Source organism: Peromyscus leucopus, chromosome 17, assembly GCF_004664715.2.
Source record: "Peromyscus leucopus breed LL Stock chromosome 17, UCI_PerLeu_2.1, whole genome shotgun sequence".
Lineage (NCBI taxonomy): Eukaryota > Metazoa > Chordata > Mammalia > Rodentia > Cricetidae > Peromyscus > Peromyscus leucopus.
The window spans coordinates 26,012,432-26,026,121 of NC_051077.1; the positions used below are offsets into that span (position 1 = coordinate 26,012,432).

Genomic DNA, 13,690 nt, shown 5'->3' on the forward strand with positions numbered 1-13,690 from the left:
TATAGCCAGCCGTTACTGGCTTGGAACTCACTCTGTAGACCAGGCTGGCCTCCTACTTTTGAATGTTAGAATGAAAGGCATGTGCCAACATGTTCAGCTGAAACTGTATTTTTTAAAGTTGACAGATGCCCTGAATACTTAATTTGATCTAAATTTGTGTGTGTGTGTGTGTGTGTGTGTGTGTGTTTTCCTGCGTATGTGCCAATTGCTATTAAGTGAAAATAACGTGCTTTTTTTTCTTCTAAAATGGTGTTAAATTTTTTTTTTAATCAGGAAGTTAAATGAAGTTCAAAAGAGATTGAATGAATTGAGAGAATTAGTTCATTATTATGAACAAACATCAGATATGATGACAGATGCTGTAAATGAAAATACAAAAGATGAAGAAACTGAGGAGTCAGAATATGATTCTGAGCATGAAAATTCTGAACCTGTTACTAACATTAGGTGACAGATTTAAGTTTCTTTTTCCTAATGTATTCATCTTAACATGATGCTTTGTGGGGGCTGGGATGGAGTAATACATCAGTGAAGTATTCATTGTTAGCTTCTTATTAGGCTTTTTCCTTTAAGTTAACTGTTAGTGTACTTATCATCCTTGCCCTGTAAAGAAAAAGAAGAAAATACTGAAGGCAATAATTTAGTAAAATTGCTGTTTGTTACTGAATGCAAGTAAATTTAAGTATAAAATTTGGAATTTTCTTTTCCTACCACTCTACTTTAGGTATATTTTGAGTTTTCAGATGCTTTTCTTCATAAACTTCTAAGTTTATGGATAATGAAAAGCAGGAGTCTGTTAAGAATTTGAGCTTAAATGGTTTAGGTAGTGCTGTTCTTAGCTTGAAACTACTTTTATAGCTCTAAGTAGGTAGACTTTTAAAAAAAATTTGTTTTTTTTTTTTTTGGTTTTTTTTTTTTTTTGGTTTTTCAAGACAGGGTTTCTGTGTAGCTTTGCGCCTTTCCTGGGACTCACTTGGTAGCCCAGGCTGGCCTCAAACTCACAGAGATCCCCCTGGCTCTGCCTCCCGAGTGCTGGGATTAAAGGCGTGCGCCACCACCGCCCGGCTGCTGCTTGTTGTTTTAAATAACTTGGCTTTAATTTCTTTCAGAAATCCACAGGTAGCTTCTACTTGGAATGAAGTGAATAGTAACAGTAATACACAGTGTGTTTCTAATAATAGAGATGGGCGATCAGTTAATTCTAACTGTGAAATTAACAACAGATCTGCTGCCAACATCAGAGCTCTGAACATGCCTCCATTAGGTATGGTTTCCTGTATTCACAGACATTTTGCCATATTACTCTTGTGAAGTAGATTATCTTTGATTTGTCTTCTTAATGCTTTAAAATCAATTACTTGAATGATACTCGTTTTAACAGACTGTCGATACAATAGAGAAGGAGAACAGAGGTTACATGTAGCACGGGGTGAAGATGAGGAGGAGGAAGAAGTAGAAGAGGAAGGAGCCAGTGGCGCTTCTTTATCTAGTCATAGGAGCAGTCTGGTTGATGAGGCACCAGAAGATGAAGAATTTGAACAGAAGATTAGTAGACTCATGGCTGCAAAAGAGAAACTTAAACAGCTCCAAGATCTCGTTGCTATGGTGCAGGTAAGTTACTTGTTGTATAATAGACAAGTTTTGTGTGTGTTTGATAATTATGTTGGTATAACTCCTTTCCTTTCCACTTCTTTGAACTGAGGCCCCTTACATACTAAGCACGGCATGTTGCCACTGAGAGTTACATCCTCAGCCCTGTATTAGTAGTGTCTTAGATGCTACTATTAAAGGCTTAGTAGCATACATGCTATGTATCAGATACTGGCCAACTCTTCCTGGTAAAGTTTAGAAATTGAGCCTGACATGATGGTGCACATCCATAGTCCTACCACTTGGGAGGTGGAGGCAGGAAGATTAGGAGGAGTTCAAGGATATCCTTGACTATATCTAAATTGGAGGTCTGCGTTGGGCACAAGAGACTGTTTCGGAAAAAAATGGGAGGAGGGGTTAGAGTAGGTAAATTGTCTTTATAAAGCATATAACACCTTTTACAACTTATTAGTGTGAATGCAGCCATCTGTATATAAAAGCCAAGGAGCATGGCTGTGAACCAGTATAGTTTGATATACAACCCTGGTTTTGCTGATGATATTGGCCTCATATAATAGATCCCAGAGCATCATCATAAGGTACTTATTAAGCAGATTGAAAAAAATGTTAATTGCCCAATGTTACATAATTATGACAGCCAGAATTTAGATTGTCTATAGCAGAGCCTGAGATCTTAACCTACTTGGTGTTAAAAAAAAAAGAAAAAGAAAAAAGAAAGAAATTCAAATGTTAGCATGTTAGTGGAGTTCAACTATTAATATATGTTTTTGAAGATAATTTATACATATGCACATGTAATTATGTAAATATTAAGACTTCTTTATTATTTAATGTGGTCCAAAGAGCTACTGATCTTTTTGCCGTTTGCTATAGTAGGTATAATTTTTCTAGAGTAACAAAAACTGTTTAACTTGTGAAATTATTCCTTTGCTTCCTTTTTCTTTGTTTCTTTCAAGTGTTTTGTTAGACCATTGCCATGTATTACTATACCTTTTAATTTAATGGAAAATTTCTAATTGCTCTCCAGAATTAGTTAATTGATATTCTAAGCAAAGTGAGTCCATGTCCCCATACCTGTGATTACATTTTTATTAGATTGGTATACTATAACTTGTTTACACATTAATAGTATTGGCTTTTTCTTAATTTCTCTCTGATAACAAAAGCTGTTGAAGAAACGAAGGTGCATAAACATGTACAAACATACAAGGAAACCTGTGCATGTAAAATGTGCGTAACTTACAAGTAAACATCTTTCGAGATATACACGTATATGATTTATTTTGGTCATATGTTTGAAGAGTATCAGGAAGACCACCTAAGCTAATGACATTGGTTGCATATGAAAGAATGGGCATCTTTCTGAATTTCTACTTTACTTTTTTAACTTATATCACATGACTGTTACCTTTTGAAATGCACGAAATAGCTTCTGAAACAAGTAATAGTAATATATTAGGCTTATTGCTGAGTATTCTTACATCGTTGTAAGAACTCATATTTGCTAATTGTTATTTATTAATTTCCCATTATTTCTTTAAGACAGTAGTTCTCAACGTGGGTCATGACCCCTTTCACAGGGATCACACATCAGATAGCCTGCATATCAGATATTTATATTACGATTCATAGCAGTAGCAAAATTACAGTTATGAAGTAACAATGAAAATAATTGTATGGTTGGAGGTCACCACAATGGGAAGAACTGTATTAAAGGGTCATAGCATTAGGACAATACGATTGAGAACTCCTTTAAGATCACAAAATAGTACATAGAAAGACTGAAGTATGAGAAATGAGCTTTGTTTTGAATTATTTCTCATACTGTATTTTTCCATGTACTATTTAATGAAAATATTTCATACAGCTTCTTCATTTCTTAAGTTACAACACGGTTCTTGCCAGTCTCCTCTTCGTATGCTCCCTGGGCTAGATTATCTTTTGATTGATACAAAGGCTAGACTAGAATCACCATCTCAAAGTCCATAGTTCTATAATTAATAAGAGTCAGGTCTAACTCATTATGATTTTATTAGAATATTGTGTCCAAAAGTTAAATTTTCAGATGTAATCTTCAGAAAAAGCATGGGTTATAAATAAGTTAAATATTTTCAAGAAAGTGCACAAGCTCATTTCAACTTCTACCAATCATTGCATTAGTTCAACAGAAGAAACAAATCTACTGTCAGTAAGATAAAAACTTTGGTTGTTCAAGTGATCACTATAGATTTTAGATAGGATATTATTTAAATAAAGGGGGGGGGTCTCTTCCTGTTTCTCAGGCTGGCCAGAAGTTCACTACGTATAACCCAAGCTGATCTTTAACTCATGGAGATCCTCTTGATTTGTTAGCCTCTTGAGTACTGGAATACAGGACTGAGCCACCATGTCTGTCTCATTATCGTTTGTATCATTACTATTGGTACTTGTTAGCGAAATTAAAGATAAAATTGAGTACATGGGGGAAATTGTTAAACAGATATTGGACAGGGATTATTTGCGATAATATAAAGGTTGCATCTTAAAATTTAGCATTGTTTCTTGCTCCATAGTATTTTTCTTAGCTTCTTTATATTTGATTGACATAAAGCTATTCTTTGATAGCTCATTATCTCAACAAAATAATAAATGGCAAGTTAATTTGTAAAGGTATCTAACACTGTAATGAAATATCTGAGGTTCATTAGCTTTTTTTTTTTTTTTTTTGGTTTTTCGAGACAGGGTTTCTCTGTGTAGCTTTGTGCCTTTCCTGGCTTTTTAAAGGAAAAAAGCTTATTTACTTTACAGTTTTGGAGGTGTTAAGGGTCCATATTCTGGCTAAGTGTTGTAAGACCATGCAAGACAGTATGTGGTGAAAGATAGGCGTTTTAGGGCCTTGGGCATATAAGGTGATCAATCCCCAGCACTACAAATAGAAATTTTTAGTTTTAGCACTTAATTTTTCATCATTAATAGAGGATATACTTCAGTTTTCTGTAGAAATTATTTAGATCCTCTACTGTATTAATTGCTTTATGTTTTATAGCCTAGTAAATTATGTAAAGTATAAAATTGATAATGTCTTTGGATTTCTAGATAGTTTTATATAATTGTACTGTTTTAGGATGATGATGCAACTCAAGTGGGTGTCTCTGCCAATACATCAAATTTGGGTGATTTCTATGCAGCAGAAGAAGATACCAAACAAAATTCAAATAATGCAAGAGAAAATTCTAATAAAACACAAAAAGATACTGGAGTAAATGATAAAACAAGGTATGGTAAGCTTTTGGTGTTTATAATAAAAATTCAGAGCCAGTTATTTAGCTAATACTTACTGTGTTGTATTTTGCTTAGTATAATTATTTTATTAAGTTCACAAATATGTCAATTTAATTATAGAGAGAAATTTTATGAGGCTAAACTACAGCAGCAGCAGAGAGAGCTAAAACAATTGCAGGAGGAAAGAAAGAAATTGATTGAAATTCAAGAGAAAATTCAAGCCGTGCAGAAGGCATGCCCTGACCTTCAGGTAATTACAAAATTCATTTCTATCAGTGTGTTCAAAATTGTTTAAAACCTAATGTCAGTTTAAAGTAGTCGGTCGTATTTACTGCTTCCTAGATGGCAGGCTGTATTTGCTAATGTTCTGATTGCTGAAATGAACGAACTAATAATGAAATGGATTTGGGTTATCTTTTTACTTTGAAAATACTACATGGGATTACTTCTATTTTTGCATTGGGCTAGTTAACAATTTTTCATGACTTGAAAATTTATAACTATTATCACATTAAGATATTCTGGCTACCTTTAGCAGTTACAGATCAGCATTCCATTTTTATTGATCTAGGATTACACAATAAAGCTTTTAAATTATCATGCATTATCTAAATAAAATAATTATGTATAGCTTTAGTTTTAAACTTATATGCTTTTGCTTATTGTATAGTATGCTGAGATGGATCAGAGAATAACTTTGCCCATGTCAGTCACATTAGATGTAAAGTTGATATGGAATAATATTCTTTTTTGAGACCTTCCTAAAAAATATTGATTAGCTTAATTTGTATGTGTGTGTTCGTGTGCGCGCGCGTGCGCATGCACGTGCATGTGCACAAGCATGTGTGGAAACCAGAGGTTGATGTCAGGTGTCTTCTGTTACATTTCATTCTAGAAATAGTCTCTCTCACTTAACTGGGAGTTTACTGATTGAAGTGCTCACATAGCCAATGAGCCCTTGAGATCCTCTTGTTTCTGCCTCCCAAAACTGGGACTGCAGGCCCATGTGCTGTGCCTGACTTTCTATGTGAGGCCTGGAGAGCTGAATGCAGGGCCTTGTGCTTGCACACCAAGCACTTGACACACTTGAACCATCTCCTCAGTCTAGTTAACTTTACTCTGGAGTTGAATTTTTGAAGAAAGAAAAAAACATCAAAGTATGTTTCTAATACTTTTTTCTAAGTTTGTACTTTTTCCGGTTTTTCTAATCTTTTTGTCCTTTGTCTCCAATATAAATAATGTCCAGAGGTGTATGTGGCAAGGTTGGGTGGAGTGTAAATCTCCTCCCCCCCAATATTTCAATATTTGATTCCTGTTGTTTTTACTATTCCTGATTGTTGCTTCTCATCACCTTTAGCCTGTTACCATCTTTGTTTTCTTCTGTCGTCTTTGGATTATGGTGGCAATTTTAGTCTCAGTAACAGATTACATATGGCACTAATGGTCTAGAGAAGTAAAATAACTACTTTATGAAATAAATTATTTTAGTACTTTATAGTAGTATTTGTTTTATATATATACATATATTCATATATGTTTGTATGCATATGTTTTGTTTTGTTTTTTGTTCATTTAGCTATCAGCCACTAGTATGGGTAGTGGTCCAACCAAAAAGTATCTACCAGCTATTACTTCAACTCCTACCGTTAATGAAAATGAGACCAGCACAAGCAAATCTGTTGTTGAACCTGAAGATTCTTCAGTAGTAGATAATGAGGTATGGTACAGTCTACTGACTGCGTGTTGCTCCTGAGTTGAATCCTAACTCCTGAATCTATAAAATAGTTTTTTTATGGGGATGATGGGGAAAGAGGTATGCTAGAGATGGGACTTTGGGGCCTTTGACCTACTGGATGGGTGATATATATGAAGTATATTTTCTGTGTCTTTTGTTTCTTTTAGTTAGGGAATGAATCCCCCCCCAAAAAAGAAAAAAAAACTATATTGATATTGTTTCAAAACAGTTACATTCTTTATTAGCAAATATGAGGAGCAGTTATAGCAAATACTAATCATTTCAATTAGAAGGGCCTAGTCTTTGGTGTCATTTATATTTGATTTGCAGAAAAATAATAGCTTTTTCCAAATAGTTCATGAAATATATTGAATATTTCTTGTTTTCATGAACGGTTGATCACTGCCTTTTTCTTATTCCTAAAATACTCTTTAGCCCTTATGAGCATCTTTAAAAAATTTCAACTTTAGTATTTTTGGGTTTTTTTTTTTTTGTTTGTTTTTTGGTTTTGTTTTTTTGTTTGTTTGTTTGTTTTTTTCTTTAGAGCTGGGGACTGAACCCAGGGCCTTGTGCTTGCTAGGCAAGCGCTCTACCACTAAGCTAAATCCCCAACCCCTCAACTTTAGTATTTTTAATTGTGTGTGAGTTGTGGGGGAGATATATACAAGTAAGTGTAGGTGCCAGTGGAGGTCAGAGATGTCAACTACCCTGAGAGCTAGAGTAATGGGCAGTTGTGGGTTACCGGATTGGGTGCTGGGGACTAAATTCGAATCCTGTGCAAGAGCGGCACACACTCCTAACCACTGAGTGATTTCTCTAGTTCCCTTTATGGATGTCTTAGAGTAATAAATAAAAACACTGAAATTAGAATATTGCTGTACTGACAATATCATTAAGACTTTTTATTCTTTAAGGCTTTAGCAAATCCAAGTATTTCTTTGACTCTGATCTTTACAATAACAGTTGTGGTCAGATATGCGAAGACATGAAATGTTAAGGGAAGAGCTACGACAGAGAAGGAAGCAACTGGAAGCTCTAATGGCTGAACACCAGAGGAGGCAAGGTCTAGCTGAGACGACTTCTCCAGTGGCTATATCGTTGAGAAGTGATGGATCTGAGAACCTGTGTACTCCTCAGCAAAGTAGAACAGAAAAGTAAGAAAGTTGTTTAAAATGTCTTTTAAAATATCATTTACCCAGATTAAAAGCAAGGCAGACTCATTTTCCTGCACAGCACAGCACAAGTCAGCTGTTTCACTGAAACAGGTATTTTGCAGCATGTGGCTAAGTATAACTCAGTTCAGCCAGCCATGTTCTGTTCTATAGCTTTTCTTTCTGTTTCAGTTACTATGATATTTGATCAGACAGTGATGATACAGATCTGTTTTTTTGCTTTTTGTATTTTTGGTTTTTCAAGACAGGGTTTCACTCTGTTTGACTGTTTCACCGTGTTTCACTGTATAGACTGCTTTGACTGTTCTAGAACTTGCTCTGTAGACCAGGCTGTCCTCGAATTCACAGAGATCTGCCTGCTTCTGCCTCCAGAGTTCGAGTGCTGGGATTAAAAGCGTGCACTACGACCTCCTGGTGATACAGATCATCTTTAAAACTTACTTTCTTTGCAAAGTTTTATACTTATAAAATGAAAAATATATGATGTTTTGTGGTGCTTTTTGTCAGACTAGACTGATACATTGTTTTGTGACAGTTTCATGTAACAGTGACTGGCCTTGACCTCCATATGGAGCTCAGGATAACCTTGAACTTGTTCCTACCTCTACCTCCTCAGTGCCGAGATTATAGGCAGGTTCCATCATGCCCAGTTGAAATACTTTTTATCTTAAATTGTGTATTTACCATTTGTAAGGTTCCTGAGGATAATCAGAAAGCCTTTCTATTTAAAACATTAAACTTTTAGAAATAAGTTTGAAGGTTCTGTATTTGGAATATTTGTAAAAGAATTAGTTATTTGTAAGATAAGTTAATTAGTTGTATAGCAGTATTTAATCTAACATTTTGAAACCCAGATATGTTGCATTCTTATCTTTTCATATCTTCAGATGGCATTTCCAGAATGTTACATGTGCTCTCCTTCCTCTTAGGAGTTTTCATACTGTGGAATCTCAATGTGCATTTTACTGAATAAACTATGTGATAGTCCATTCTGTTCTGGCCAGAGTCCAGAGCATTTCTGCTTTCACAGAGTTCTTCAGATATTTTTCATGAGCATCTGTTTTCAGAATCAGTGGTGTAAAGTCTCGCTTCTTAACCTGTAGGTTATGATCCCTCCCTCCTATGGGTTCATATGACTGAATGGAACTGAATGGAGGCAGGGCTTGCAAAAAAAAATAGTTATTTCAAACATATAAAATATATTCAGAATTAATTTATGATTAATATATTCAGCCAAAAGTATATCCAGAATTAAATGCAAAGTGAATCCAAGGTGTTCAGGTATTGACAACCTGTGTTGTAGCATGTGACTTAACTATAGCCTTGGTGCTAAGAAACATACATGTGCACTTTGTACTGCCTGCAAGGCCACCCTGCCATATTGACAAAGGCTGTCTGAAACATTTGTGTGTTATGAATCGCTGTGTTTTACTGCACATACAAAGTCTTCTGATTTTAGAAAGTTTAGTTGTGAAAACATTTAATGTTTTCCTATCATACCTCATCCTGTTAGTATCAAATTTAGTCTGTCTTTGGATTATTTTTTGTTCCAATGTTTAATTTAGAAAATTGTACTTTGAGTTGCTGACTTTTGAATTTACAAAAACAATAAGAAATGAATTTTGATTAGGACAGAATTTCCAAAATGATCTTAAACATCCTTCTGTAATTTTGTATTTCTTGTGCAAAGTAGAATTCTAAGCATTTAAAATTGAGCTCAAAATATTTATTAATGAACTCTGAAAAGCAATAAAGATGTTCTGTATACTTCCGTCTCAAATATTCCTCCTATTTTAATTTTATTTTTCTATTATGTGTACTCCTACATATGTAGGAGTGTGTGTACACCCACACATATGCCTGTGGAGGCTCTAGCCATTGGATCTCCTTAAGAGCTGTAGTTGTGGGTGGTTGTGAGCTTGTCCTATGTGGATGCTGAAAAGTACACTGAGGTTCCCTTATCAGCAGCAAGTGCTCTTAAATGGTGAGCCATCTCTCTAGTCTAATCCCCCAAAAATTTAATGCTTTTTTTGTTTTGTTTTGTTTTGTTTTGAGGCGTGATTTCTCTGTGTAGCTGGCTATCCTGGAACTCACTCTGTAGACCAGGATGGCCTCGAACTTAGAGATCCACCTGCCTCTGTGTCTTGAGTGCTGGGATTAAGGGTATGAGCCACCACTGCCTGGCCAAGATTTAATTCTTTATGTAAAAAATAAGCATGTCATCCCCTTAGTATTTTCTTTTGATAAAATTATATATATGCCAAAGAATTTTCAAAAATAAAATTCTTTGTGATTATCAGAAGATGTTTAACTTGAATAACTATTCCATACATCTGTATACTCGGGGCATGTCAAAATTTCTTGAATGGAAAGGGATCATGAGAGGAGACAGTTTAGCATGTTTAGGCCTAGAATTGTGTGTTTTAATACCATAGTCAGTAGATATGGTGGCTATTTAAAGTAAGGGTTAAGATTTCATTTTCTCCCCATCATATCAGCAGCATTTTAAGTGTTCAGTATTCATGTGTACCTGTATCTGCTGCATAGCCGCATGGGGCAAGCACTGATACAGATCATTACCACTATAGTAGAGCATTCTGTTCGGTAGCACCAAAATAGAGAGCTATCACTTAAGGAACAGCTGAGGGAAGCTTAGTTTAGGAAAAAATTACAGAAGATGTGATAATTATTTTAATTTCTTTGAAATATTATTTTGTGGAAGGCAAACTACACATTCTGTATGACAGCAACAGAAGAGAACACCTCACAGAATTACTATGATTTAGGAAATTTTGTATATGTGTATGTTTTCATACATATAAAATCTTGAGCATTATAGCTCTTAAAATATCTAGCTAATCTCCATACTGATGCCTGTTTTATGTCTCATTATCCCTAGAACAATGGCAACTTGGGGAGGTTCTACTCAGTGTGCCTTAGATGAAGAAGGAGATGAAGATGGTTATCTTTCAGAAGGAATTGTTCGGACTGATGAAGAAGAAGAGGAGGAGCAAGATGCCAGTTCCAATGATAACTTTCCTAGTTATCATCCTAGTATGAATCAAAATTCTTACAATGTAAAGGAAACTAAAAATAGGTTAGTTTCTGTGTTTAAATTTTACTTGTTTTTAAGTATCTCAGGTCTTATGACACCAGTCACTTCTGTAGTTCACCTCAACTAACCAAGTACCCTGAAATAGTAATAGTTCAGTAATAGTACCATCTACTCAAAAATAGTGCAGATCTTACAAATTAAAGATTAGTTCTACAAGTGTATTCTTTTTAGTGCAAATGCCCAGCTTAACTGTATTCTCCTGTCTTCACTAAAATGAGAATTTTCACAATCTGTCTTTAGATTTAATCATTTGTACAACTCAGGAAATCACATTACCAATTTATTTTGAAGTATTCGACTTGGCTGTTTAAAGTGGAATAGTTATGAGGCAACGTCTAGAGTGAGAAAGTGTGTAGCGCTTTCAAGCCTTCTTTGGATATAAGCATTTTCATTGGTCACCACCCTTGAACTTCTCTGAAGTCATCATTTAAGAGATTTTATGAAAGTTTCATTATGTAGCCATGATTGACTAAATAGATAGGCCATTGATAATGAGACTCAATCTCTGGTTCCATTTCCTTCCCTTCCCTAAAGGTCAGTGGGTGGGTCTGGAAGTAACAACCTCTTAGTGACATAATTGGATTTTCTGGAACCACTTCCTTCATCGGGAAGGGCTTTCTAAGAATTGAGTCCTTGTTAAAGGGGGCTTCTTCTGAAGAACAAAAGAGAATCTGTCCCTCAGGAGATTCTAAACATTTTAGGGGTAGGGGGTACCCAGAACATGGGAGTGGTTCTTAAACAAGATACATTTTTTTTTTTTTCCTAACACAAAGATGTTGCTGCAGTAGATTCCACCTAGACCAGGTCAAGAATCATTCCTAAGCTTTCATCTTTGCTCCTGTTTGGGGTAATTAAGCAAAAAATGAAAAATTTCAGGTAGTGAAAAAGTTCTGTTAATAAACTAATTGTATTGCTGACAGCAGTGGTATATCCCAAAAGTCACAGCTGCTCCTTGAAAGGATCACTTGAGCCCAGAACAATGTAGTGAGACCCTGGCTTGAAAACAAAGTAAAGCAAAAAAACAAGACAAAACAAAACAGGAAGCAATATTGTTGTTTATAGTTTCTTTAATTATATTTGTGTGTGTGTGTGTGCATTTTTGTATATGCATATGTGTCATGGTGAACAAATGGAGTGCAAGAACACCTTGCAGAGATAGACTGTATCTTTCTCCTCTGTGGGCCCTTGGGATTGAACTCAGGTTGTGAGGCTTGGTGGCAAGTGCCTGTACTGCTTAGTCCTCTCTGCTCTGCATTGGTATTTCTAGTAGTGATCAAACTTTATGAAGAAGTTAACTAGATACAGTAGTGCCACTTGATAAAGCATGATGAATGGAAAAGTGCTGTAGTCAAAAGGAAAGTTTTCTTTTGTAGAATATAGTTAGATTAGAGTGTAAGAATATAAATGAGAGAGACTAGAAAGCAGTTAAAGAATAATTGAATGGACTGGAAATCTGTGATTTTTACCCCCTTTTTATTTTTTCATGTTTAATACTGAAGAAAAAAATACTGGTCCAGAGACTAGGATTTGATGTTTGTTGCTGTATTTTAAAATTGAAGTTGTCGCATGTGATGACTTAAGGCTCTGAATTCTGCATTAGGTGGAAGAACAATCGCCCTGTTTCAGCAGATGGAAATTACCGTCCTTTAGCCAAGACAAGGCAACAGAATATCAGCATGCAGCGACAGGAAAACCTTCGATGGGTATCAGAGCTCTCTTACATAGAAGAGAAAGAGCAGTGGCAAGAACAGATCAATCAGCTAAAGAAACAACTTGATTTCAGTGTCAACATTTGTCAGACTTTGATGCAAGACCAGCAGGTAAAGTTTATCTTTGAAATGTATTTTTTTAATTTACATAGTTTTGAAGCAGTACAAAATTCTTCAACACATTGGTTAACTTTTGCCAAAATTTTCTTCCAACAGACTTTATCTTGTTTGCTGCAGACTCTTCTAACAGGTCCTTACAGTGTTATGCCAAGCAATGTGGCATCCCCTCAGGTACACCTTATAATGCACCAGCTGAACCAGTGCTATACACAGCTAACATGGCAGCAGAATAACGTTCAGAGGTAATCTGCTTGATTGAAACTATTAATACTGTATAGTGAGTGCCCAGTGAGAGTTTTACAAGTCCCTTCAAGGAGAAAGAGACATGAGCCAAACTGCAGGAGGTCTGTTACTGCGGGCCTGATTTTTGTTTATAAAATTTGTATTGAATTATATACTTAATGTTGGATAAAATATATAGTATATAAATTATACTACAGTGTTAGTGAGCAGGCAAAAATTTAGGTTCTGGTTTATACCTGTGTCTGTTAGAACGAAGCTCAGTACTTGTTCCAATGGCTAAGTTATTGAATTAGGTTACCAGAGCAAGCAATATTTGTTGTAGGGTCAGAGCAGTCTGTCTATTCTAAGTGCTATTCAGTCATTTCTTACCTATGTTGTTTTTGAATTTAGTTTGTTGATGGTACTTTTAAACTGACTTTTTGACTTTTAAAATTGACCTTTTTTTGTTGATGGTACTTTTAAACTGACTTTTAAATTACTGGCTTAACTTTTTGTAGGTTAAAACAAATGCTAACTGAACTTATGCGCCAACAAAGCCAGCATCCAGAAAAAACTAGAAGCAAAGAAAGAGGCAGTAGTGCATCACACCCCTCTTCTCCCAATTTATTTTGTCCTTTCAGCTTTCCAACACAGCCTGTAAATCTGTTGAATCTGCCTGGATTTACTAACTTTCCATCATTTGCACCAGGTAGGTAACTGAAAAACTGAAGGAAAAATAAGTAAA

At 35.3% G+C, this 13,690-nt stretch overlaps 1 protein-coding gene across 18 annotated transcripts in view; it reads left to right on the forward strand.

Annotated features, from left to right (window-relative positions):
- The window catches only part of Pcm1 (pericentriolar material 1), a 106,259-nt gene that overhangs the window by 44,515 nt on the left and 48,054 nt on the right, over window positions 1–13,690 (forward strand). For all 18 annotated transcript variants that reach the window (XM_028872330.2, XM_028872332.2, XM_028872333.2 and 15 more), the window contains 11 exons: window positions 274–447; window positions 1,110–1,264; window positions 1,382–1,611; window positions 4,715–4,866; window positions 4,993–5,122; window positions 6,449–6,589; window positions 7,571–7,761; window positions 10,679–10,876; window positions 12,495–12,714; window positions 12,820–12,965; window positions 13,464–13,654. In XM_028872330.2, coding sequence (XP_028728163.1) covers window positions 274–447; window positions 1,110–1,264; window positions 1,382–1,611; window positions 4,715–4,866; window positions 4,993–5,122; window positions 6,449–6,589; window positions 7,571–7,761; window positions 10,679–10,876; window positions 12,495–12,714; window positions 12,820–12,965; window positions 13,464–13,654 — 1,928 coding nt within the window. The remainder of the gene's footprint in view (window positions 1–273; window positions 448–1,109; window positions 1,265–1,381; window positions 1,612–4,714; window positions 4,867–4,992; window positions 5,123–6,448; window positions 6,590–7,570; window positions 7,762–10,678; window positions 10,877–12,494; window positions 12,715–12,819; window positions 12,966–13,463; window positions 13,655–13,690) is intronic.